Raw genomic sequence first — 27,168 nt, 5'->3', positions numbered from 1 at the left:
TTTATATCTTTTTGATGAAACTTTTAATGTAGTAATTATTTATTATTCTTTCAATTTCATGCGCATGATAGAACAGAAATCCTAACACATCGGCAATATTAGGGCAGAGACCAAAGGGATCAACAAGTCAAGGAAACGCAAGCACTAGAGTAGAGCTACTCATCAATGGTGAGAATAATTCCAAGAGACTGCGATGAGAGAACATTACAGGGATCACACTAACCATCACCAAAAAGACTGGCATCATGACACTTGACCAGAAATCAATTACTCCATGAACATTACAATCATTATAACTGCAGCAGACCGTTTTGATCAATACTTCCACTATAACCGGTAAGATTCAACAGAAGAGAATCTTTCTTCACCCTTCACAATGTACACCTCAGATGACAAACATGTATTCCAGCTGTTGATTTTATACATCACCCCACCAAAATTGCAAAATTCTCTTGAAACTTAAATAAAACTCGATCGAACAATGCCCTCACACTTGATTCAACTTGATGAATAGACATAAAGAATGATAAGCAAAAGCAATAATGATGTAAAGTAGGAAGGCACACAAACCATAAGAAAGAACAGTTTCCCCGGTGGCGACACCGGAAAGGTTACGAAGATAGTATAGACTGCAGCGCGAGTTGCTGCTGAGGCTGCAACGTAGACCAGGTTGAGGCGAGGACAGACGGTGGCAATGTCTGTTGAATCTGCCTCAAGAGACTGATCATCCGGCTAACAGTTTGTTCTGTGGCCAGATCATTTCCTGCACACAAAACCTAGACGAAAAAACAAAAGAATTCACTATCTCAGGTGACAATCAAACAACATCAAATTGCCGCTAAAAGTAGTACAACCATTAGACGGTATCCAAAGGACTACATGGCAAAATAGCTATTGCCGAAAAACCAATCTGACATTTTGTTACTATTGATAGGGCTAGGAAGGTATTCAAGTGCAACAGCCGACAGCAAGTAGCCAAGGACATGTAAAATCATCCTGGTAAACACTGCAACTTTGACAAAGATCAAAAGATTTTTGGAGTATCAATGAAGGTTTAAAAGATTTTTGGAGTACCAATGAAGGCTCAATCATGATACAAGCACAGCAGAAAAACTTCATACCACTACCCAACATGAAAATGGGTTAAAATTTTTGTATCATCAAAGGTTCTGTGATGCTAAAAGCACTGTGCAAAACCCCGTACTGCTACTAGACGGAAGACAGGATAAAATTTGACTATCAATAAAGTTTCTGTCATGATAAAAGCATACAAGGTTGAGCTTCATAATGCCACTGATAACAATCACTATACAATTATATTTTAGAACTAGTGGGAGAATATAAATCACTTTACCACAGAAATGAAAGGGGGGAAACTAATAGCTCACCTCGGCAAATACAGAAACTATTTTAGGAATATGCTGGTTGTTTGGTCCTAAGAGCTCCCTATCCGATCTGTGGAGAGAATTCGTGGTTAATATTCAGTGTAATACCAAACCAAAAAATGAATTAGAAGCTATGATGGATCAAATATTCTAATTTCCAGTTACACAAATCAGGGAGTTACCTTTCAAGCATTGAGCAAAGCTGTTCATGAACAATTTTGGCCTCAATTAAATCATTTTTAATCGGTAAGCAGCTTAACCAAGCAGGAAAAACCTATCAAATCCAAATATATAGCAGTATTAACATCGAGAAATGTCGTCAGTTTGCATTGCATTCATGAAAGTCCAACAAGTGTGGCAATGAGAAAAGTACATAAAGGCAGTGTACAATGATATCCAGTGCAAAATAATATTCTAATACACCTGATTGCAGCCTCAGGAATAATCTGACAATTTCCTTTGACATACTAAATTAAAGATAAGTACAATAACAAAAAAATAGGAGCAGAATGATATCCAGTGCAAATAGAAAGTTGACCGACAAAATGACCTTACAATAAGAACTAAAACACAACAATTAAGTTAGAAAACAGAAGCACACGAATTTCAAGAATGGTACACCAGAAGCAAGGCTGCATGAAAACACTATCAAATTCTGATGTGCATCGGAAGTGTCCAATATGGAAAGAAAAAGGAGAAACACAGATGAATAAAATAAAATTTTAACATATTATAAGTAGATAATATTTTTTATGTTGTGGAACTTAAAGTATTAGAAGTTTTTATAAGATTTATAAATAAAAAGGCAAATTTTCAATGTCAAATCATCAGTAACATATAGAATTGATCTTTAGAGAGATTGACGAGTCCTCATGAATAGATATCCATCCAACATGATTTATGGGTGCACTTGAGGATCCAAATAACTTCCATGTACAATAAGTAGCCCAGCAAGTCAAAATTTGAGTATCAAAATGACTTCCAAAGGGCACTAAAACAAAATAGTACAGCAAATCTCATTTTGCTCAAACAGAAACACAATCATCTCAATTATGCAATAACAGAAGATTAACAAGGAATCCAAGAATATCCATGCAAACCACCATCATTTGACAAATTTGGACATTTAAATATATAAGATTTTAATAAATTTGTGGAACCATAATGTAGAATTACCCAAGAAATGATAGTTTGCCTTTTCTTAAGCTGTATCCGGTTCAGAGTTAAGGAGGGTTAAGTTGATTTAAATCAAAGGCTTTAGAGTTAACGAAGGTAAAATCAATCAGATCAATGGGCTTTAACTCGGATGACCTGTGATAAAATAAATCATCTTGAAATAATCCTATCTAATTTCCCCTGCCAACCTAGATAACTCACTTTTTAGCAATCAAATTAAACAAGTAAATCACAATTGACCACTGTAGCATTACTTTGACAGGGATTATACTTCAATTGCAAACCATACAAAGATTTGGAGGAAATTGACAAACAAAAAGATGTCTTGCAACTAATGAAAAATCTAAGGACAACAACAGTATAAATAGTTCAAGCTCATAGAGCTGTTAATATAATTGGACAAATATTTAGAGTTGGCTACAAAAATACCTCATTCAGATAGACCGATTAAAAATTATACAATGAGAAAACATTAGAGATTAAGAAATTCACCGTTATAGAATGAGAAGAGAGAGAGAGAGAGAGAGAGAGAGAGAGAGAGAGAGACTATGATCTCTCTAGCTAATAATACCGTTGCCATCAACTACCAATACCTTTTATGCAATATATAAGCTTGTAATAGATTATAAGATACAACTATATAGGACAAAAATAAGAGAGCACACAAAGCTACCTTAGCTGCATCAATACCATCACGATGGAACTGACATATTTTGCCAAGAGCAGAAACTGCATTGTCATATGCCATCACATTGTCTGGGTGCAATGCATCAGGATGTCTAATCACATTATCCAACCTCGACAAGGCCTCTACATAGAGGAAGAAAACATTGCACAAATAAACATGAGGGATCACCAAAGACGTGAACTTCTATGTGAATAACATAATTCACATTAAGCTACCTCCGACAAGAGGCCGAAACACAGAAGAACCAAATTCAGCACAAACACCAACTCCATAAACAGCAGCCTGAAAAATCAAAAACAAGAACTTATAACTAACAACCATAATCTCATGATGGTGGTAATTATGAGTATGTATCCCAGTTAAACAAAAAGTACACACTAGGTATATAAGATGGATCAAAGGGAAGAATGAACCCAAACCTGCCTAACATCTGCATTCTCATCATTGCATGCTTCTAATAGGAAAGGAAGATAGGTGTCATAATACCTGTCAAAAAGAAACAGATAATATGAACACACAGATACTAAGCACAATTACTAAAATAATCCGCTGATTGAAAAGAAAAATACTTCAGAGCTGCTTCCTGGCATTGTTCTGCGACATCATCAAAAATGCAAATGGCAATCCTCCTCTCCTCAGCTGTTTTATCCTTGCCCTGTATGCAAAAGACAATGCATAACCATGCCATAGAGAAAGTTTCATGAAGATGAATTTAACTATTAAAAAGCAGAATCTACTATTTTCAATTCACATCACAACAAGATCATAAGACAGAGCAAAAAGAGCTTGGTAACTATAGCAAGAAAGCTTTTAAATACAATTCCAGACGAACAACTCTGATATGCATGGATAAAATACTAGATATATGAAAGCTTCTAAATGCAATTCCAGATGAACTCCAATATGCATGGATAAAATACTAGCCATGTTCCATTAGCATGAAACTATGAAAAATATAATAATGCAATTGTGAATATTTGTTAACAGTCATCCAAACATGGGGGTCAAAAAGTAGGAGACCTAGGTTGAAAGTTGCATAAAGATTAAACAACTAAGAAAATTGGAAGTGTCTAATTTGTGAATCCACTTCCTCAAATTGCACACAATATGAAGAAAAAAAATCATACATACTTGGGAGTGAATTAGCTCATTTGTGGATTCCACAATCTATAGATTGATGACTTAATTTCTAATCACTAATAACAGTACATTTTAAGATTCCAACATCAAAGAAACATTTAAGTTACTACATTGTCACTCTTATGATAGTTTAGGATTTGATGTACAAGCGAAGCCACATTGTTAGAGGAGCATTTGTCTGAGACAAGCACAGACTACGAAGTCCTTCAAAAAAGAAAAAGATGCAGGACACAGACCTTGATTCTCTTCCTCTTCATCTTATTGTTTGTTGTATTGTTAGTTCTTTTTTAAATCTTTTACATGCTTCATTGTGTTTTCATTATCTGCTGATTGTCGCAACTGCTGAGTAGGCAGAACTACATAACTGTGCCAAACCAAGTCCAATTGAAATCTACTTTGCATAACTTCTGGATGCCATGCTTATAATAATAAAATGTTTTTCAAAAGCCTTTAACATCAACAAAAAAATGTTAACATAGCTGAAGAACATAGGTATCCAGAAGTTCCATAAAATACAGTAGATGACTAAGGGTATGCAATATCCAAACATCTTATACAATATGCTGAACATACAGAAAGATTTGGAGAGTTTACCAGCATCGGAGTTATGTATAAAGATAGCTCATCAAAGAATGGATTGAAAGAAGCCTTGAAGGTCTTAATCAAAGTGCCTAGGCAATCCCCAACCTGAAATGCAATAACCAGGGCAGATAAAAAATGGGCAAGATTTGATTTCACAAAGTAACTACTGTTGCATTAAAACACATTTAAAACAAAACAATTTTACAAAAATCCAGTATAATTCTGTATCAATTCATTATTAACCTGATCAAACACTTCTTCCTCCTCCTCATTTTCCTCAAGCATTTCCTCTTCCTCTGCATCAAAGTCTTCTGCCTTTGTTCGTTCTGCCCTTTCCTTTTTCCTAGCCGCACTAGCTGTTATCACATGTTTTATTTGGTCAACTATGCTTCTGACCTGGTTTTCACTAAGAAGCAACCCAGCAAGCTGCAAAAAACAAACATAGAAGTTGCAACCAACAATTAGGACTGGTTTACATTTTTATCTGTAGCAACACAAGGAGATGATAACTTATCATACTCTAGGATACCAAAAAAACTGCATGGTCCCTTGTCTTGGATGGTAAAACATTTATTTTCCTCATGAAAGGTCGAGGTTTGATCCCCATGCATGCAAGCTGGGCATACTCACGCAGTGTTTTCTTCCTTATTGTTGGCTCTTATGGGCTTTGTGTGACTAAGTGTGTCTGAATGGTTCGTTTAACTTACTTCCATATGTGGATCACCTTCTGGGCCTAGTGTTCCTTCTAAAAGGAAATTACAATAAAGCAACTTTAAGACAAGGATATACCTGCATGCACTCATTAAGTGAATCCAGCATGCTTGCACAGATTTCTGTTTCTGGTTCCTGCAAAAAGATGATGCCGATAGATCAATAACCTCACATGTCATAAGACAAATAACATCATTCCATCAGATAGCATGAATAACCTTTTGCAATGCTTCAACTAGAGCTGGAATTATATAATCTGCTAACTGCTTAACATATGATTCATCACGGCCTTGAGATTGCCCCTTTTCAACTGCTAGTTTTGCCGATCGAAGTAGTTCCGGCATGGCTATGGATAAGCAGAAATAAACCAAACCATCAATACGCAGAATGTTATAAAAAAATGAAGAAAAAAAAATAGATACCTGCAACAGCAGCCTTCCTCACTTCTTCATGGAAATAAAATTTAAGAAGAGGTACCAATGTAGGAGCCACCTGAATTTAGTTTGCATTATATAGCATTAGTTCCCCTAGAGGCAAGACAATTCCATTATCAAAAAGTATGGCAATGGTCATAACCAACCTGATCGATCCATGGATAAAAGCCCTCCTTTAGCTCATCAGCATAGCAACAAAGCATGTTACAGGCTGTGGCTTTCTCCTCCAAGACACTAGTCCGAATACCTATCCTTTTATCTCCAAGAGTGATGGTTTCAACACTGCATACAAATGCAGAAGTAAGAAACATCATAGCATATGTTCATGACAATCTTAAATATTACAGTCAACATTTTGACCGGACCAGCTCAATGAACAAGCAGAAAGAAATATGATTTGTTTTCTTTTTATATTTTGCACCAAGAAACAAACCTTTCATCATCTGAATCTTCTATATCATCATCAGAATCTGCTGAAGTAATAGTCACATCTGGTTTCAACTGAGCAGACTGAAGCAATGGAGGCATAACAACACTCATGTATGGCAGAAAATCCTGTCCTAAGCACTTGCATAACCTGGCCCAGGCCTATTAAAGAACAAGAATGATTACATTGGAAACATCATTTGTCTTGCATATTATGATTACATTGGAAATATCATTTGTCTTGTATATTAAGCCATGGGAGCTAAAATACACCTGAAGCATGTAGCTTATAGTAGGGTCATCTGTCTCCATCTGTGATCCTTGTAATGCCATAAGAACCTCCATAACCTGGCACATGATAACAGTAAAATTATGACTGTTAAGCCTAATAAACAATAACATCATAAGCAAAAATAGTTCAGTACAAACTACAGAGAGACAACCACACTCTTCATGAACTTCCCAAAAATACAAAGACTAACTCTTCAAAGAAAAAAGAGGAAGCTCAAGAAGTTGTTATTGACAGCCTAATAATTAGTCACTCGTTAGTACTAATGAGGTTTCAAAAAGCAACAAACTACTTGGAACTCCCAGTACTTAAACAGAAACCTGTACCTACTAGTTTAATACCATAACTCTCAAAGTTCATGCTGTAATTTCAGCTAAAGGCATTATTAAAGACTAAAGACCTCGTTCTGTCACCATACTCAACACAAGAAGGTCTAATATCTTAAATTACATCAAAATTTTAAAAATAAAAACAGAATCTCATTTTTAACATGCTACAACAACCATGAACAAGAATCATGTAAAATTTAAAACTAGAGAACTTAATAAACTTGAAGTACCAGTAAGATATATCAAAAAGAAAACAAATTGTTGGACTGTGAATCTGAAGCTCACATAAAATAGTAGCATGTAAACAACTCAACAAATAGAAGATAACATAAAAGAGCAATCTGTATAATCCTATGCCTTTATTTACATAAGAGACTTCTCAAATATGTACCACAGGTGATACATCAAAAAATTTTGAAAAAGTGATTGCACCTGTTTAGCATCATCCCTGAACTTATCCTTGCCCACTGCCATTCCAACCAAACTTATGCACTCCATTGATTTCGCACGAAGCATCCGATTTGACTTGTTAGTAGCATTCATTAAAATAACCTTGAGATATGGCATAACAGCATCATAATACTTCTGGAAATGTTCCTGCAGTTCAATTTTTTGTCAGAAACTCTCTGGTCAATAGCACATTTGACAAACAGTTTAACAAAGATGGTTTTAAACAAGTACTTGTGATGAATCTGCCACTGAAGCCAAAGCTGTTAAAGCTCCTTCTTGAACCATCTGCTTCCCATTCTGAATAAAACAATTACAAATTTCATGATTATCTTTAAGTTCTAACCCCAAAGCTGAGCAAGGACATATTGATAGTTTACTAGATCAATGCAAATTTTGAAGCTATACCTGCAACAACACAAGTAACTTGCCAACAATCCCATCTAGGTAAGGTGTCAAGATATCAGGAGTGCAGTTCTCGCAGAAATTCAAAACTGCCGAAGCTGCATGTGCCTGAGGAATCAATCAATACCATTTGAGAAAGGATGACCCAGGATATTTTGAATTCAAGTATATTTTCAAGAAGCATATACATTACATATAAAGAAACACACAATGAATGACAAATTTAAGGAGCGGAAACACATGAAAAATTGCTCAAGTGTAAAAGAAAAGGAATGAGCCAACTTCTCAACCTATTACAGTTACAACATCTTACTTCCCTTGAAATTATCTGGCAATTTAAGACATTGTCCATTTCTACAGGATTTATAGTCCAAACAAAAAATAAAAAAGAGAAGACAAACAAGAAATTCTTAACTAGGATTTTCCACTCACTATATTCAACCAATGAGTGGCACAGGACACCTTTTAGATTAATGTCATAATAATCTCTATCATGTAACATATATTCTGCTATGCATCTAATTGATTAACCAAATTTAAAGATGGTCAAAAGAACTAACAAATAAAACCATGCAGGCAAAACATAAACCAGATATTAGGAGTTAAACAGAACCACATAGAAAATCCTCATATTAAGCTGATTTTTGCAAACCAAATAGAGTTTCAAGGATACACAAAAAACCATGTTGTTCCATAAGCTACGTGATCATCACTCAGGTCTCGTTGCACTCTGTTACTTTTCTTGTTCAAATAGTGATCATACTTGTGTCTAACTGGATGCTTTGGGGCACTCACAAGCTGATGTAAGCCTTACAATGGCTCTTAGCTATCCAATAAAAGTATAAAAGGTTTGTTGTTAGTTCAGACAAGAATAATCAATTTACATAAGCTGGCAAAGCTAAGTTCACAAATTGAATTCATCAGTCTTGTTGAAAGGAATCAGTTGGAATTATCTTGAATTAATAAAACTCATCCAAAGGTCAGCTGCAAAACAATATGACAAATATCATAAGAACTTATCATAGAATCTACAAATTCTTCATCGTTTCTACAACAGACAACACCTTCTTAACTAAAAAGAGTGATTTGGATTAGTCCATCTATATCTGTAGTTAGACAACACAAAATCATAAATAACAATTATTAATCCTCTCTAGACCACTTGCCTGCACACGGGGATTCTGGAAATCATCCATTGCTGATGCCAATGCTGGGAGCACACTCTGGTGATACTGAACTTGCAAATCCGGCCCCAAATCCGTTGACAACTGTCCAACAGCATTAATTGCCGCCCAGCGAACTCGAGGATGGGGATCTTGAAATGAGCTTAGGACCATAGTCACCACCTGCTCCAGGTTTTTTAACATCACCTGTACGTGAAGAGAATGCAAACAGAATATAATAAACAACATTTATGCTAGTAATACTACACTTACACCATCTTAAAGAAACTCCAATTATGATGACAACAAATCCTATCTTTTGTCAAATCAATGATACAGTAGTTAAAGATCAGAGTACTTTTGAGCAGCCTTCAGCGATCTGAGCAAGAGTGATGAGAGCTGCATGGTGTTTCTGCCACTCAGGAGCAGCCAGGTAGGCTGGTAGCAGCTCAGATGCAACTGGAACAATTGTGTTTCCACCAACAGCAATGGCAAGACGGTCGAGGCACTCCTGGGCCATGCCATAGTTACTAGTCTCCCCTGCATCCTCATCCTGAACCTCGGCAGTGTGCCAGGCAGGTTCATCCTCAATATCTAGCAGCATCTTCATGAGCACAGCAAAGAGCCGGCTGACAAACTGGGGGAGCTTCCGCATCATCCCAGGAGCACGCTCCCTGGCCTCCGCAAGGGTGATAACAAATTCAATCGCCAGGTGGCGCGTGCCCTCCTCAAGCCCATCGGCCTCAGCGATCTGCAGCATGGCACCAACGACATCAGCAAGCTGGCGGCGGAGGAACCGTGGCTCGGCTCCGGCAAGCTCCACAAGGAGCTCAAGGGCTTCCTGAGCGGCGGCCTCCTGCCCGGAGTTGAGGGACTCGGTGAGCGTGCGCATCATGGCGGGTAGGAGATCCGCGAGACGGTTGCGATCGGCGGCAGACTCGAGGGAGGTAACGAGGTTGACAGCTGCAGAGAGGGCGGCAACACGGACATCGGGGGACGAAGGGTGGGATAAGGCGGCAAGAAGGAGAGAGTGGAGGGTGGGGAGGTGGGGGCCGATGAACGAGGCATCGTCGGCGAGGACGTAGGCGATCTGGGCGAAGACGAGAAGGGCAGACTCCTGCAGGCGGGTGGTGGACTCGGGGGAGGACACGGCGTGAAAGAGGAAGGGGAGCAGGTCGGTCCAGTCGGCATCGGGGAGGAGAAAGACGGCGAGGGCGGAGATGGTGTCGGCGACCTTCTTGGCGATGGAGCGGTCGGGCTCGCGGTGGAGGACGGAGAGGAGGTGGGACTTGAGGGAGGAGTGGGAGGAGGGGGAGAGGCGGGGCCAGAGGGGGGAGTCGGCGTCGCCGCTGCCGCGGTGGGTGAGGAGCTTGCGGAGGAGGACAGCGGACATGGCTCGGAGGTCGGGGGAGGGGGAGGAGTGGAGGACAGAGACAAGCTTGAGGGCGAGGGCGTCGGGGTGGTGGTCGCGGCAGAGGTTGAAGAGGGACTCCGCGTGGGTGCGCTGCTCGTTGGAGGCCGACATCAACTGGCCTATGAGCGACTCGAAGGGCCCCGATTCCGCCGCCCCGAGAATTGCGGCAATCTGCTGCTGTTGATCCATGCTTGTACCGGTGGAAGAAGACGAAGGCGGAGAAGAAGAAAGATGATGTTTTGGAGTCGAGAGAGATCGGGGAAGTCGGGCGGGCACTCGCTCGCACTGTCTCTCTCTCTCTGGCTCGTGGATTTGGGGGTTTGTCGACCCCTTTTATGGTTAGGGTTTTGGAGATGAGAGAAAGAGATGGAGGGGGCGGATTAAGACGTGGGTGAGATGGGCTGTAACTGTTAATTAAGTGAGTTTAATTGAGACGGCCCGAACTGTGTATTTTTGGATAGAAAGAGTCGTTCGAATATTTTTTTTTTTACTTTTATTTGAAACAATAAATTTTTATGATTTTTTTTAAAGTTCTTTCTTAAAAAAAAAAAGATATATCAATATTTTTTTTATCATCTTCCGTATTTTAAAAATGTGTATATATATGATTTATGAATGAATAACATTAGAATCAGACACGATGCGGTGACAAAACTAGTAAGCAAAAGATGACAAGAGGAAGCTAAAATGGCACTGTACATCATCTCCTTTGACGTTGACGTTGCTATTGTTTGAAGTATTAGGAAAGGAAGAGGAGATTAAGGATTGGTTGGGCTTTTGGAGGGATGTAGAAGAGCATCTTTTATAGTATATATATATATATATATTCACTAATTAGATTATTTAAGATTTATTTTGAATTGTCTAAACCATACAAAGTCGAAATAGTAAGAGGAAGAAAAAGTTAAACCTAACTTCGAATCTTGTCCAATTTTAATTTTAGAAGACCTAAGAAAAAGAAGAGTTAGTAGAAACAATAATAGTGAGTGCTCAAAATCTTTTTCCATATATAGGCCTGAATCGAATCAGAGCATCACCGATGTTTTTTCCCATCAACCACCGATATGATTAGTTGATATAAGCATCACCGATATTTTCCCCCATCAACGACTGAGCTACTTGATCGACCAAGTTGTATATGCTGATATATCATATTAGGTCTTTGCCCTATGACAAATCGTGAATTTTTCATGGAGCCAACAAACCTTTAGATATCATATCGACTGTAACTCATTAGTTTAATAACTGATCAGATCTATTCTCATTGGATGTGCGGTATGCGGATGTGCGGAAACTTGAATCCTTAATGAAGCAACTACACTCAAATACACATTTGCATAACCTGAAATAACTGGAACAATTTTAATAAACCCGACATGTGTTTAAAAACAACCAGAAGTCGAGAACATATCGAACGAGGGCTCGACGCTAATCACAAGCTTGAGATATTGCACATCCAACTCAGACCAAATTCTCACAATGCAAACATGATTCAGTAATCCTCTGGCTCATCCTCTTCATCATCTGCACCCTCTGCTCCGACCTCCTCGTAGTCCTTTTCCAGGGCAGCCAGGTCCTCTCGTGCCTCTGAGAACTCACCTTCTTCCATCCCTTCACCGACGTACCAGTGAACGAACGCACGCTTTGCATACATGAGGTCAAACTTATGGTCGATTCGTGAGAACACCTCGGCCACAGCAGTGTTGTTGCTGATCATGCACACGGCACGCTGAACCTTAGCCAAATCTCCTCCAGGAACCACTGTTGGTGGCTGATAGTTGATTCCACACTTAAATCCAGTAGGACACCTTCATGGAATAGGATGAAGCAGTCAATTCCAACCCAAAATAACATATGATGCAATAAGTGGTGATGCTGGTATAAGCTTACCAGTCCACAAATTGGACAGTTCTCTTGGTCTTGATGGTTGCAACAGCGGCATTGACATCCTTAGGCACAACATCTCCTCGGTACATCAGACAGCAAGCCATGTATTTTCCATGCCTTGGATCACATTTGGCCATCATACTGGATGGCTCGAATACTGCATTTGTGATCTCAGGGACAGAGAGCTGTTCATGGTATGCTTTCTCAGCGGAAATAACAGGGGCATAGGAGGACAGCATGAAATGAATTCTGGGATACGGAACAAGATTGGTCTGGAACTCTGTGACATCCACGTTAATGGCCCCATCAAACCTCAGAGAGGTAGTCAAGGAGGATATGATCTGAGATATCAGCCGGTTCAAGTTGGTGTAGGTTGGCCGCTCGATATCCAGAGACCTTCTGCAGATATCGTAGATGGCTTCATTGTCTAAAAGAACTGCAACATCAGTGTGCTCGAGCAAGGAATGTGTGGAGAGGACGCTGTTGTATGGTTCCACAACTGCAGTAGATACCTACAACAAAATACCATAGGATTAACCATCTTTCACAGAAAAGAAAAGACAGAATCAATATTTTCACAAGCATTCACCAACTGGGCCACTAGTACCAACTACACAATATAGAAGCACCAAACAAGAATAGCAACTAAACACCAACTTACCTACCTACCATTGCTCATAAGAATGTATCATTATACAAGGATACTGTATCCATATTCTTCTCAAGGTTCATCACTGAAAGTACATTGCTGGCTAAGGATTTTATGTAGATTCTGGGAAGTTCTTATATTGTTCTTGTGTTCTTGATCAGACTCTATGGCCACAGAAAATGTAAGATAAAATCCTAGTCAGCTTTGTGACAAACTTCAGGAACAAATTGGGACTTAATTTCATTTTCTATTATGAATTCATTAAAATAATTTGATTTATTATGATGCTCCATACTCCATACATAGAAGCACACATTGCGCAATTGGAGACATTTACACCAGAATGCACTAGTTCCAACCTAATTTCATGTGCTTTACAGGAAAATTGATCGATTCATAGATGATTCCACCATGAAATGGAGATGTTATCTGATTGCTAACAATACTCTTCTGATAATAGGATTTTTGGGTTCAGCTAGATCAGATAAAAGTTTATATACTAACAGTAAGCCTTCACTTCAAAGTCTCAAAACATCAGAATAATAATGAAAACGAATCAGAATCAATAACATAGACCTACTTTCCAGAAAAGAGGATCTATCAGACAGTCACCATCAAACTGAAAGTATCAAAGCCTTTGCACAACTTCTTAATACCTGAGGAGAAGGGTATATCGTAAAACCAAGCTTCGACTTCTTCCCATAATCCACAGACAACCGTTCCAAAAGCAAGGAACCCAAACCGGATCCAGTACCACCACCAACAGCATTGAAAACCAAAAACCCTTGCAAGCCAGTACAATTGTCCGCTAGTTTTCTGACACGATCGAGACAGAGATCTACAATTTCCTTCCCAACTGCAGCAGCTCACAAGACCATACAGGGTCAAATCCAAGGTAGGAAAAAGGGACTATTCAAAAGAAAGAAGAGGTGAACATAGCAAACGAAGAACAATATCGATACCTGTATAGTGGCCCCGAGCAAAGTTATTTGCGGCATCCTCCTTCCCAGAGATGAGCTGCTCGGGATGGAAGAGTTGGCGATACGCACCGGTTCTGACTTCGTCGATGACAGTCGGTTCCAGATCTACAAAGATGGCCCTTGGTACATGCTTGCCAGCACCAGTCTCGCTGAAGAAGGTATTGAAGGCATCGGATGCCACCCCTACCGAAGTATCACTGATGGAGACAAGAGATGCGTCAGCCAATAATCACACAAATTGTTCATCAGAGCAGCAAAAAGTAGTCTCCTTCGCGACAATTCCTCAAAGACGCGATCAGGAATGTCACACCAGTGAAACATGCAAGCCATGATTTGCTAAACAAATGAGGGCATAACTCATTTAAGGGACAAAACCAGAAAGGTGCGATCTTTGACATTAACTTTCCACGTTACCTTTTTCTAAAGAATATCATAAATCAGATCTGATACCAAGTTTCAAGTTCATTACGAGATATTGCCAGGTTACAGATATAAATCAGGACTGATCTCGAATAGGAGATCTTGGATATACAGATGATCATTGTCTTCATCTCGAAGGAAAACCCCCAGGATCTCGACATTCCAGGGGCCAAAATCAGCCTAAAACCACCCCCACGAAGGCGACGAATTAATGACACGAAGAACACAACCGGATCTAAAGAAACGGCATAACAACGACAAGAAAAGACGGATGCGCAATATTGAAAGCGGGGAAGATTACAAAGACCTGGGCATGATGCCATCAGGCTGGATGCCGTGCTCGAGGCAGTAGAGCTCCCAGCAGGCATTCCCCACCTGGATCCCGGCCTGACCGATATGGATGCTTATGATCTCCCTCATCTTCTATTCTCCCTCTCCCTTTCTTTCCGTCTCGATCTGGAGCAGAAGCCCTAAAGATTTGTCGGAGGAGCGAGAGGAAGCGGAAGAAAGAGGGGAGGTTTCGCTTTCCTTTGGGCGAAGGACGCAGCGAGGGGAGGCGGGCATTTATTTGGCTCGGGCAGGGGAGAGTGGGACGGACGAGCGGTTCGACCAGATTCGACTGGTTGCTTTGGAGTCCGGGCAACTGGTGGGCCCGCGTGCGCGTCGGGGTCCACTGCTCTGCCATTGGGCGCCTATGTTGGGTCGAAAAGACCGGCATGCCCTCCTCCACCGAGTAGTTTTCCCTCTCTCGCCCTCCTTTGATACGTGTTATTCGTTATTTTTACAAAAAAGTCCATGACGTTTGTTAAATGTATCCTCATGTAAACACATAGATACAAAATTCACAACATTTTGGATAATTATTCAGGCACCATCATTAAAAAAAATACTGAAATTAATCTTTTATTTTTTCTTGACACTATCTCATGTCAATTTCAATTAACTTTATTTTTCATCATATAATTTTATAAATCTTGTTAATACCATAACAATAATAATAATTTATTCGATGTAATATGATTTTTGTTATATAATTAATAGATCTCATATTACTGATATTATATTATTGCATAATTAATCTATTCAAGATATTCCTACTCTTTGGGGTTTAATATTTATTATTCTTTTATCATTGAGATATTCCTAATAAGATTTTATTATTGTTTATATAGTTTTTATTGTTTCTAGTAATTCTTTTTGCTGAGGGAAGAAGTTGTTGATATTTTGGTGAACTTGATGTGTTCTGGATCTATATGCACGGAGTTGTTCGATATGACACATATAAGAAAATTGAGATTACGAGAGATTTTTTTTTTAATATCCAAGTTAGTAACTCGAGGTGTATAAGTGCGAACGCTAGTGGTAAAAAAAAATCATCCCCTTTTCATTGTGCTAAAGATAAGCTTTTATACCTAATATATAGGAGCAAAATATTTCATAAAATATTCTACATTGGCTTCTTGTTTACGTGGGCAATAAGGGAGGGGGGGTGGCGTCAACATAGGGGGTGCGAGTAACCATAATCATTTGCCTTGGACATTTGCCCACATGGGCAAACTAATGGAAGATGACTTTCATCTTCTCCTTTCATCTTACCCACATGGTCACGTGTTGGATAAAGATTGACTGATGGTATACTCCTTATCATTTGTCCTCTTTCCAAGGTGTGATTTGGGGCTATTGCGAAAAGGGTCCAAAGTGCAGCATTTGGTTCATTTGACACGCCAAGCTTATACCTCTTTGATCCATTATTGATCAAGTGGCATATCTAGTTCATCCTACATGTCTACCTCATCATGCTCACGCGTTGCTAGTGGTGATCTATCATTGACCTATCACTCGTATCGTCGATGAATGCACTTGGGTTAGACAGGGTTGGTTCCCCAACCTTCCTATTTCTTCCCGATCTGATTAGATTTTATGACCTCATCGCCTTGGATAGAGGCAGGGGATGGACTTCCTGACCTCATCACCTCCAATGGAGGTGCGGGTCGAGCTTCCCAACTTCGATGCTTCGTGCAAAAGTGGGGGTCGGACCTCCATGCCTCGGGCAAAGGAGGGGGTCGAGCTTCCCGACCTCAACACCTCAAGCGAAGGCGAGGGTTAGGCACCTTGACCTCCCCACCTCAGCGAAGGCGAAGGGTTCATATCTCTTTTGTTATTATACGGAAGCTCTATTTTTCTGCCTGAGGTGTTTGTATCTCTCTCTCTCCCTCTTCAATTTATGGGGCTCCAAGATAGTAGACTATATTAGGCAGTGACCTACTCACCTCGAGTAAAGAAGGGGTCGATGCTCCACCTCCCTACTTCAGATATTCATTCCCTTGTGTCTTCTGTCATGGTGAACTTACTCTTATCCGGACCAGGTTTTTCTAACTCATATACCTTGAACACATCTCATCTTGTGCCTCCCACTGTGGTAAGTTTCTTCTTACTAGGGTCATGTTTTATCAACTTGTGCGATTCGAGCATTTTTTATTTTGTGCCTTTAGCCATGGTAGTTTCTCGTTACATTGGTTGTGTTTATGCAACTCACATGTATCGAGCATATTTTATCTTGTACCTCTCAGCATGACGAGTTTCTTCTTATACGGGTCAAGTTTTCTCAATTCATGTACATCAAGTTTTCTTAATTCATGTACCTTGAGCATGTTTTGTCTTGTGCTACCTACTATGGCAGGTTTCTTATTACGCAAGTTAGATTTTCTCGACTACATATCTTGGGCACATTCTATCTTAAGCCTCGCACCCTGGCGAGTTTCTTATTATGTGAGTTGGTTTTTTCTGATTAATGCGTCTTTGACATATTTTATCTTATGCCTCCATTTATGATGGATTTCCTTTTATATAGATTAAGTTTTCGTGATTCATGCATCCCGAGTACATTTTATCTTATGCCTCTTCCAATGACAAATTTTTTTATAGTTTTTGAGATAATCTTTGCACTTTTGTCACTTTTACACTTTATGAGGTAGTCACCCTTTACATGAGCAGATAATATAAGGTGATCTCCATTTTCTCTTTTTATTTTTGGCATCACTTGATCAATGAAAATTAATTGATGATATACTTCTTATGATGTTTGAAGCACAACCTTCCATGTATTAGCAAAGAATGACAATGATTAACGACAAAAACAAGATAAAGAGGGGAGAGATTTAAAAACCATATGGTATCAATCCATGGGCAGTATGGGGAGCGGAGAACATTCCAAGTGGAGAGAATGTGACCGAGGATGAGCTGCTGAGCTGTTCTCTGCCGCAACATCTTCTTCTTCCAAGCATGCATGCACCAAAAGTGCCAATGAGCTCGAATCTCATCACCAAATGGTGGTGGGTGTCCATCTCATGGCTGTGTCCATCGGGCGAGCCTCGCTTAGAGATTGCAGCCCACCTCCTCGATCGATCTGGTGGAGGAGAGAGAGTGACCGATGGAGCGCTGACTTGGATCACCCACCAAACTGGATTACAGAGGAAACTTGCATGTCACCAGCTGATGCAACAACTACACCCCCCCATCCATCAATCACTTTTTAGGTACAGATTTTGGGATGACGTGATCACTGTGGGGGTGCGTACGATTTGGCTAGAGGAATTTGGTCTGCTTGGATAAGGACAAACAATAACGACCATTGCAGCATAGCGCTGAGGTGAGAGCTGTTCCAGAGAAACATATCATTTCTAAAAATGAGGGTGAACATGTGTTAGGAATTAGAGAGGGTTAGGGTTATCAAATAATTTTGTTAGTTCCCCTTAGATTTAATTATAATTAATTATTTTTAATATTTTAATATTTATATTTTTAAAAATTATATTAGGATCTCTTTACTTACAAAAATAAAATATTTGATGAAAATACTATACTAACACATGCTCCATAATAAATCCTATGATATTTTTATTAGCAGTTGACAAAAAAAAAACGATGTTAAATATTTCATTAATTATAAAAAATCTTAATATAATTTTTAAAAATATAAAAACCGAGATGCTAAGGATAATATGCAATTAACTTATTTTTAAAAAAAATATTTTAGAATAGCAACTTAATTTTATTTTTTTTATCTTAATTTTTGTACAATACAATTAGGTATATATAAGATCTCGAGGTTAGAATGTAGTAAGACATGACATACCAGACAATTCAAGGCAAGCATTTTGGATCAGATGAGCATGAAGCATTTTGTGGCACAGGCTGTGATGGCGGTCACATGGCCCCAAATCTATCAGCACTCTATCGACCCACAAGACTTGCTGGTTTTGCTTGCCACTTCAGGTTTCCCCACGGTGGGTGGAATCATTCCTCTTAGCAGCTTTCCCTTCCTGAAGAAGTCATCCTTCAGGAGATCTTGTCAAAATATGAAGGTGGAAAAAGAGACAACTCTGTAGTCTATAAAGCAGTTGTATAGAGTTGGAGAGAAACATTAGCATCAAGCTTGACCAGCTCAAGACTCTCTGTCCCAAAATCCCATCTGAATTCAATACTTATACTAAACCAGGCAGTCTCTGACAGGATAGCTTCCCAAAAAGGTGGACTTTGATTAAAAATTCTAGTAAAATAATAGCAATCAACTAATTCCATAACCATCTCCAGATAAATAATTTAAATCAAACTTCAGCTGTTTCCTCAACAATAAAGAAAAAAAAACCAAGTTTCTTCAAATCAGATATTACCCCCAAGAGCTACCTGCTGTCTGCTCCACAATGCATCTAAAGGGAACAAAGAAAATAAAGGAAGGAACTTTCGATGTCCAAGTGATGCTCAGTACCAAATATTTGATGGACTTAGTAGAGTGTCAAACAAGGCAGCAAAAGCAATCATGATGACCAACAAAACACTGCAACCAAAATGAACAGAGAAATATATTTGTAGAAGCAGCAAGAACAATGTTTGGAACCATATATATCATCACTTGTTTCTTCTGTTTTCTTTCTTTTTCTTCTTCTAAGGAAAATCACTAGTTTATCATGTCACAAGAATTCCTAAATAATTTACAGCACATCGTTTACTTTTAAGCTTAAACAACCTACAACAAATATCAAACTTTTAAACATCCAAGTGCAGTAAAGGCTATAATGTTGCAAAACTTGAGTTCTAGAACTCAATATGAAATGCCACAGTCAGAGTTGAGCATAAATAACATGAGTGTTCTGTTTAATTAATAAAATAGAGAAAAACTCAATGTGAAGTTTGGACATCATGCTGTATATACTTCATTTGCTTTTGTTTACCCATCTAATCATGCTAAAAGGAAATAGTAAATACCCATTGCATGAGGCTCCTGTGAAAGCAAGATCAGGGAAGGGTGAACACCCACATTTCAAAAGGAGCAATTTTGCCAGTTTAGAAAAACTGGAAGATTATATAACCTGAAAATAAAGCTCCTAAAACATGCCTGCCACAATTTCATTTTTCACTAAAATTGGCACATAGGAAATACATCCAGAATATTCCAACCAGCAACCAAACAAGTCTTGGCTACTGACACATTTGAAATCCCAGATGGTAGCTTAAAGACCTTAAGCTCACAAACTGAAGAAGTATATCATGGTGTTGACCATGAAATGGGGGCATTATGGCAGCTGATAGGTTCGATCATTAATTTTGGACCAACTAGAAGGTCTACCAAACCTAGAAACTACTGTCCAATATATGATCTCAAACTAAACGTAAGCCTCCAAAAACATTTCTGATGTAAGCCAAAAAAAAGTCCTCTCTTATTAGATCCTAATAATTCTAGTTACCAAAATACATTAAACTTGATCAATAGCTGAAGCATATAAATACACATACACATGATCCAAACATGAGTTAGGATACAATAAAAATAATCTAAACATAAAAAATTCTTCAATCAGAGAGAATAACAGTCAATTTAGATGTGATTGGTCGCTAAACATCATCTAGTATATAAAAAATGTTGATAGTTATGCTGGGTGATCTACTCGCTGGTCATGGAACCCTAAAGCTAACAAGTTAAATGGGGCAAGGTGATATTTGAACTTTATTAAACAACCACAAGAGGTATGATAATCCTTGACCAGCCATTGCTTCAAATTGGATGGTCAATACTCACCAAGGGTGCAAACCTGGCTAACCTACCTTAGTGTTCTCTTGAACCTAAGCTATTTTTCTTACCAACAGAGCCCATTTGTTCCTAACCATATCAGACCTTAATTAAGTAGCCGTTGCTTAAGAAGGCTTCCCATGTTTTACAGATTAAAAATGTCAACTTTAATTAAAGTTCTCCTAAAATAGCAGCTATCATTTTATTCCACAGACCTCCAAATCCCGCTATCTACATCAAGCTTCAGCTTCCTTTCTATCATTTAGTCATTAACTTTTTGGTTAAAAAAGAGCCATCAAGGGTATGCTAACCTAATATGCTGGCAAGAAACATGCCTTACCAGGCCCAAAAGACAATAGGAACTGCTTCCTCAAAAAGTATTATCATTTAACCCAAGAAGTTTCTCCAAATCAGCTCCCAAAGTTACCTGCTCTCTGCTCCACTATGTATCTAAACCACTATGTATCTAAACAAAGACATCAGAAAGAAAAATGATAGCAACGTATTTGGATATGTTACACAACCCAGCAAACAAATTACATGAACAACAAAACATTGCATCAAATGAATTAAAGATAAAAAATGATAGCATTAAAGGTAACATCGATCAGCCTCTTAGATTCTTTTCTTCACTCTGGACTCTCACTCTTCATCTTCTTCTTACTCAAACCAAGCTTCAACCTAAAAAAAAAAATCTAGATCATTTTCTCCAAAGCAAGGTAAATTTGAAGATAAAACAGGGAACTATTTTTTGCTTAGTTTTACTTTTAAATGCCTTGACTGATGCCTCGTTTTTATGCCTATTCATGCTTTTGCTCATGATGTTATGCCTCGAGTAATGGTTATTAACCTAGATCTATGCATCATTTCTCTACATCTATGCTAAAATGCATATGTTTATTCTAGATCCAAACAGATCCGACCTAAATCCAAGAAATCTAGGCTAATATGCATGGATTTGACCAAGGTCAGTGTAGGTTAGATTGGAGCCAACCAAGGTCAGCACAAATCTAGGCTAGATCAGTTCTGACTAAGATTGGTGCATATCCAGACTTCATTCACCTAAATTTTGGCTAGACCCATACTAACATGGCCAAGATGAATACCGACCTAGGCTAGATCCACATAGATGTTGGCTAAATCCATGCAGATCAGGCCACAATAGGCATAGATATAGGCTGAATTCTTGCATATATAAGCTAGATTGAGACTGAAAATGCATGTACATCACATAGATTTGTGATCACAGTATGGAAAAGAGTGAGGCACATTACACACTAAAATATGCATGTACAGGCCTACTTGTTGACATATTACACTAATCAACTTCCTTTATCTATTACAGAGGTGGAATAGTCGTCAGAAAGCCTCCCTGCTCCAGGATCAAATTTTGGTGTATTTTTACAACACACTAAAATCAGGTCATGAAGGCAATTGGAGGACTTGTGACTCATTTCAAGTATATCCTGGCACAAAATATGGTAAGACAACTGCAAAACCTACCAAGGTACTTCTTAGATCAAGTAATGGCCCATGAGATGAGGGCACCAGGGAGTTGCAATAGAATTTATTCTGATGGTATTGGAGGCTATCACTTTAGGGACAAGGTGTGACCATGAGGAGGTTACTATAATGCATATGTTCCATCCAAGTAGTTTGTATACTAATTTGAATCAGTATACTGCAAGTGGCTATAATGTCCAGAAAGCAGCATCATTCTTGTTCATTCAGAGAAATCCAACAACAGTAGCGGCAATTCTATTCAACCCAATTTACAGCCTGCCTACACTCAGAAAGTGCACGTGTACCTTTGTCCAAGCTGTCTAAAACTCCATGCGTGTGGCAATTCCATTCAACCCAATTTACAGCCTGCCTAAAGAACCAACTGCGCATGTTCTGTCATCCCAACTGACTAAAGCACACACACATGCACCTGCACACACACCCATGCACATGCACATCTAGGCACCCCTACGTGCGCACGCACACAACACAAACCAATCTGAGCCAAATTAGCGCTAGACTCCACAAGGTCCACTACGCCTTCAACCCCCTTGGTTGAGTGCCTTTTGAGGCCTAAATTGAAGTGTTTCATCCATTACAAAATCCAATTATCTCACATTTTTCAACATAAATTTGGCCTTTGTCATCAGCCTCATGCCTCATCCCATGAACCTTAAGTCAGGCTGGCTGCTATTGGGAGTTGAACAACCCCTAATAGAGGTCAAACAGTCGCTGATGGTAGCACAGATATAAGCTAGCTACATCAAGCTCATATCAGAGAATCCATGCCAACACAATGAGCATCATGTCAACTATCCAAAAACAAACTAGAAAAAAAATTGATCCTGATTTGATTCCTATGATACAACAAATATTAACATTAATACCAATGTAAGTTTATTTGAGTTTTAGCCTTGTAAACCATATGGTCAGTTGGTCACACTGGTTGCCTGTCGATTTCCAAGTGGTTTTCTATAAAGAATTGCATCAAATCTCATGGCTAGACGAGATTGCACAAGAGCTAACCATGTCAGAAACAGTTCTCCTGAATCAACTTTTGGATTCCCAAGGTTGGAAGATATTATTATAAATTTGATGATGAACCTAACAATGAACTTGACTCTGATGAGTAAAAAGAATGACTAATCAAGTGGGATATAAATGAACAGAGGATTGTAGTCCAGTTGTCACATTCTTGAACTTGATCAACAGTTCATTCACATTCCTGAGCGATAGTGCACTACACACCAGCATCAAACATGACAAAAGTTAACAAAGTGATATTCATTACAACACAGGTATGATGAACATCAAGGCTAATGATGGCCAACCACACCAACCTGGTATAACTAGGCAAAAAGAGTTTCTCATGTCAGAGCGGATATTAAAGATTTAGGGTTGATCTGACAAAAATTGGTCAGGTGTGCATTGTAGTAGCTTGCTTATTGAAGGGGGAGAAAAAAAGCAAGGGGTAAAATGAGCAAGGGGTGATTCGATCACATCTAAATCTACCCATCCTTTGATCAACCTATGCTGCACCAACATCACTATGGATATGCTTTGAGTAATATCGAACAATAGTTCCACCTTTCCCCACTTTCTCTGCCCTCTTTGTTTCCCCAGATGGTTAGGCCATTGCTCTAAGCCAGACCAACTGCAGATGCTCAACAGCCTATATGGCACAATATACTAGCACATGTTGCACCAACAATTAACCAAAATACACTATGTTGTCAAAATATTAGATCTTGGTATTTACTCACAATAAGAATCAAGATCCTAAGTTACATAGACAGTATCTAATTCTTGTAAATCATCTACCCATACATAGCGAAGGTGATAATCATCTACAAACAAGAAATATCTATTTATCTATTAACACAATGTATAATTCCACAATAGAACATGATAAGAACGCAAGGTGAGACATATGATAACAATGACTTAAATTAATTGCACAATTGGCCAAAAATAAAATTCAACATGGAACATTGAAAAAGAAGAAAGATCGTGAAATTATTTCAAGATCACTATTTCTATACTTTCTCAATCATCAATTTGCAAGAAATAGACATACCTACTATTAGTTAGTGGAAAACATCAAGAACTTTTCTTGTCATTTTTCTGATACTTGCAGTACATTGTGAAAGGACGGGCATAGCTAGTGTTCCATTTTTTGGTTTTTTAACTTCAATATGACCACATTATCTAATTTCATGAAATCTACAATTGGTTGCAAACATGAAATCTTCCTTTATTTATAATTGGGTTCTATCTTTCATCATCTATGTAATTCTTAGTAAGGTTTGCTGTTTCAAATACCGGACCCGTCTTAGCGATCTGTTGGACCAGTACATACCGATCAATACCGGTGTATTGACACATGATACATCGATATGTACCAATGCTTTGGTGAGAAAGAAAAAAAGAAAAAAGAGGAAGAGGCATAGGAACAAAGGAAGAAAGAAGAAGGAAGAAGATGAAGTGGTGGAGGAAGAAGAAGAAGGAAGAAGAAGAAAGAAGAGGAGGAGAAAAAGCAACAACACCATCAAAGCGGCAACGCAACAACAACAGCATCGAGACGCGTGAGCCCTAATTTGTTTTTCTTTATTTAACATTGACTTAGAAGACAAGACCCCACCACTTTTTCAGATTTTTTATTATTTTAATTGGATTGCCCGAAATGGAGGTGGTCCACATATCGGCCCACACTCGGACCAATATGTACCGCTTGTACCATATCATTTATGACAATATAATAATCCTTGATTCTTACATAAGAAACTATTCACTGTTTGCCACTTTGGATTTTCTTCCAATGCAGTTTGGCCATAATAACTAAAATCATTAAGTCACAAAACGAAAGAACAAAATGAATAAGAAAATTAATAGCGACATAATTTATTCAATTCATGACTTTAAATATACTCCCATATTGCATATTTTATCAAAAAAATTATATATCCAAAAAAGGGAAGGAATCAGCCGTGCATTTGAAATCTTTCATGGTGTTGGCCCAAGATGATTGGATATTGTTACATTATAGGACACGCTACTAAATTTTCATTGTCAGATGCATTTATGATTTCGATGCAAACTAACAGTCAAGCAGCAGAATCACTAGTAGCAATAAGCATGATGAATGAAAAAACACCAGAGCCACCAGAGAGAATGAAAAGAATATCATAGCACATTGAACTGTACAATGAAATGAGCGCTACTGCTTGGCTGCTGCTCCGGGTGGTAAGGGACAAGAAGAAAACGAGAGAGGAATACCTCAAGCTGGAATTCAAGATATATTTAAAGTACTTGTTGATCTAGGACAACTAATGATACGCAAGATTCATGGTCTTGGCATTAGAGTCTAATACCCATCCCAGAGGAAGAGAGAGAAGGGGGCAGGAAGGAAGCAGATCAGATCAATAGAAAGTACATATCGGTGGTTTTGATGAGCTTTGAACTGCAGAGTTCATAGTAAAATCAAGCTAAGTTGAGATTGTCACCCTTGAACAAAATGCTTCTCACCACTGTAGAATAATCTCAAGAACAGCTTTAACTTAGAAGAAATTTAGTGGTGTACTAATATCTCCTACAAGGCTTTTGGTGATAGTAAGCTTTCCACATTCCACCATTATGTATCTTTAATATATCGTCCATCAACTCCACAATTTATCAAAAACCAAGTGCAAACCCTGTCTACAACAATATGCAATGAAAAACCTTTGCAAGAGATCATACTTGAGAAAAGCACAACAATGTACAAAATTCCATCCTACTATCTGAAAGGTCAAACAGATCCCAAAAGCTTTCACCACCAATTATTGCCAATTTCAAGAATAGAGATACAAAGAAAAGCTCTGGCTTACCTATCTGGGAAAAATATTTTCTTGAGCAAGCAACCCAAATCTACAGAACAAGCACGAGTTCATAATGAAACTCACAATAGTCCCACTTCTTCACCGGCATCCATCTGCCCCAAGTCCACTCCTCCATCAAACTGCTCCACCTCAAAGCTTGGACTTGTGGCCACCATCTCGCCAGCCTCCACCGGTCTCATCTGTTCACCTTGATCGGTCGACTCCTCAACAGCATCGGCCCTACCCTCTTCACTCGATTCCGCTCTTGCCTCATCGCCACCGCTATAGTGCCCTCCTTCTCCACCGGCACCATCATCCCCTTCTTCCTCGACACCATCCACCGTCTTCACAAACTTCCCACCGACCCTCGGTTTCATGTCCGCGTGCACCTTCCTGGATTCGTATCGGATCGTCTTATCAAAGTTCCGGCTCTTCCGTTTCTCCTTGTACCTCATCATGCTGGCTTCCCGCCCAGGGGCACTCTCCCCTTCCACCGACGACCGCCGACGTTTTCGGCCGCCGCTACCGTCACCGTCCTCACCGGCAGACTGCTCGTCCTCGTCCGACGACAGCTGCACCACGTGGTTGAGATTGTCGTTGGGGCTAGGGTTAGGGTTAAGATTAGGAACGGAGATAGCGGCAGGGGGAGGAGGGGGGCTAGGGTTAGGGTTAGGGCTAGCGAAGGCGTATTGGTAAGCAAAAGGCGAAGGGTAAGGGCTGGGGACGACGGGGTTAAGACTGGGGCTAGGGTTTGGGCCGGGGGGGACGGCGACGATCCAGCTCTGGCCGTGGACGACGGCGGCGCAGCCGGCGCAGAGGAAGGACCACTCGACGCGGCAGAAGGGGATGCCGGGCGCGGCGCGGCAGGACTCGCACTCCCTGTGGGTGATCCCGGCGCCGAGGCCGGGGAGTTGACCTCCGCCGCCCCGACCACGGCCGCGGCCGCCCCCGCCCCGGCCCACGCCACCGCTGCCGCTGGCCATCGCGTCTTCCTGCAGCTCGTTGGATTTGGGTGGGGTGCTTTCGGGGGTTGGGTTGGGTTGGGGGACGAGGAAGTGCCGACTCCGACTCACCCACGCGCACACGTGGAAGGCTCGTCGTCCACAGAAGCGCTGGGGCAGAGGGAGAAATGGTTCAATCCGAGCCCCCAGTGGTTTCTGGCGGTGGGGTCCACGCCATTACGTGCACCGAGCCGCTGCGCCTGAGTCGGTGGCGT

The 27,168-nt window shown here is 39.6% G+C and overlaps 2 protein-coding genes across 2 annotated transcripts; both read right to left on the bottom strand.

The window, feature by feature from the left end:
- Positions 1–246: 246 nt before the first annotated feature.
- On the bottom strand, positions 247–10,946 carry LOC135673777 (uncharacterized). The gene is made up of 20 exons (XM_065183058.1): positions 9,534–10,946; positions 9,179–9,382; positions 8,016–8,120; positions 7,842–7,907; positions 7,593–7,757; positions 6,816–6,890; positions 6,550–6,704; positions 6,263–6,398; positions 6,105–6,174; positions 5,901–6,028; positions 5,761–5,817; positions 5,215–5,397; positions 4,984–5,076; positions 3,819–3,904; positions 3,669–3,735; positions 3,465–3,531; positions 3,235–3,371; positions 1,568–1,659; positions 1,389–1,455; positions 247–776 (listed from the first exon to the last, which is right to left on the bottom strand). Exons 1-20 carry the CDS (start codon positions 10,776–10,778, stop codon positions 612–614), a joined length of 3,363 nt encoding a protein of 1,120 aa, XP_065039130.1. The 5' UTR covers positions 10,779–10,946; the 3' UTR covers positions 247–611.
- A 981-nt stretch (positions 10,947–11,927) lies between these two features.
- Positions 11,928–15,080, bottom strand: LOC135673776 (tubulin alpha-3 chain). Its single transcript, XM_065183057.1, has 5 exons — positions 14,833–15,080; positions 14,088–14,302; positions 13,782–13,981; positions 12,480–12,988; positions 11,928–12,397 (listed from the first exon to the last, which is right to left on the bottom strand). The coding sequence occupies exons 1-5, from the start codon at positions 14,943–14,945 to the stop codon at positions 12,082–12,084; spliced, it is 1,353 nt and encodes a 450-aa protein (XP_065039129.1). The 5' UTR covers positions 14,946–15,080; the 3' UTR covers positions 11,928–12,081.
- Positions 15,081–27,168: the final 12,088 nt, after the last annotated feature.

This window comes from Musa acuminata, chromosome BXJ1-5, assembly GCF_036884655.1.
Source record: "Musa acuminata AAA Group cultivar baxijiao chromosome BXJ1-5, Cavendish_Baxijiao_AAA, whole genome shotgun sequence".
Taxonomy (NCBI): Eukaryota; Viridiplantae; Streptophyta; class Magnoliopsida; order Zingiberales; family Musaceae; genus Musa; species Musa acuminata.
Note: the sequence above shows the minus strand (reverse complement) of the source record. Positions and strands in the feature narration are given on the sequence as shown.

What these genes read in the sequence shown, in the direction of transcription:
- LOC135673776 (XM_065183057.1), bottom strand. Translation starts at nt 14,945, where the DNA reads ATGAGGGAGATCATAAGCATCCATATCGGTCAGGCCGGGATCCAGGTG. An exon ending in TGCTCGGGGCCACTATACAG is followed by an intron (nt 13,982 to 14,087) that starts GTATCGATATTG and finishes GAGCTGCTGCAG; the next exon opens with TTGGGAAGGAAATTGTAGAT. An exon ending in CGATATACCCTTCTCCTCAG is followed by an intron (nt 12,989 to 13,781) that starts GTATTAAGAAGT and finishes ATTTTGTTGTAG; the next exon opens with GTATCTACTGCAGTTGTGGA.
- LOC135673777 (XM_065183058.1), bottom strand. Translation starts at nt 10,778, where the DNA reads ATGGATCAACAGCAGCAGATTGCCGCAATTCTCGGGGCGGCGGAATCG. An exon ending in CAGTGGCAGATTCATCACAA is followed by an intron (nt 7,758 to 7,841) that starts GTACTTGTTTAA and finishes ATTGAACTGCAG; the next exon opens with GAACATTTCCAGAAGTATTA. An exon ending in GTTTCGGCCTCTTGTCGGAG is followed by an intron (nt 3,372 to 3,464) that starts GTAGCTTAATGT and finishes TCCTCTATGTAG; the next exon opens with AGGCCTTGTCGAGGTTGGAT.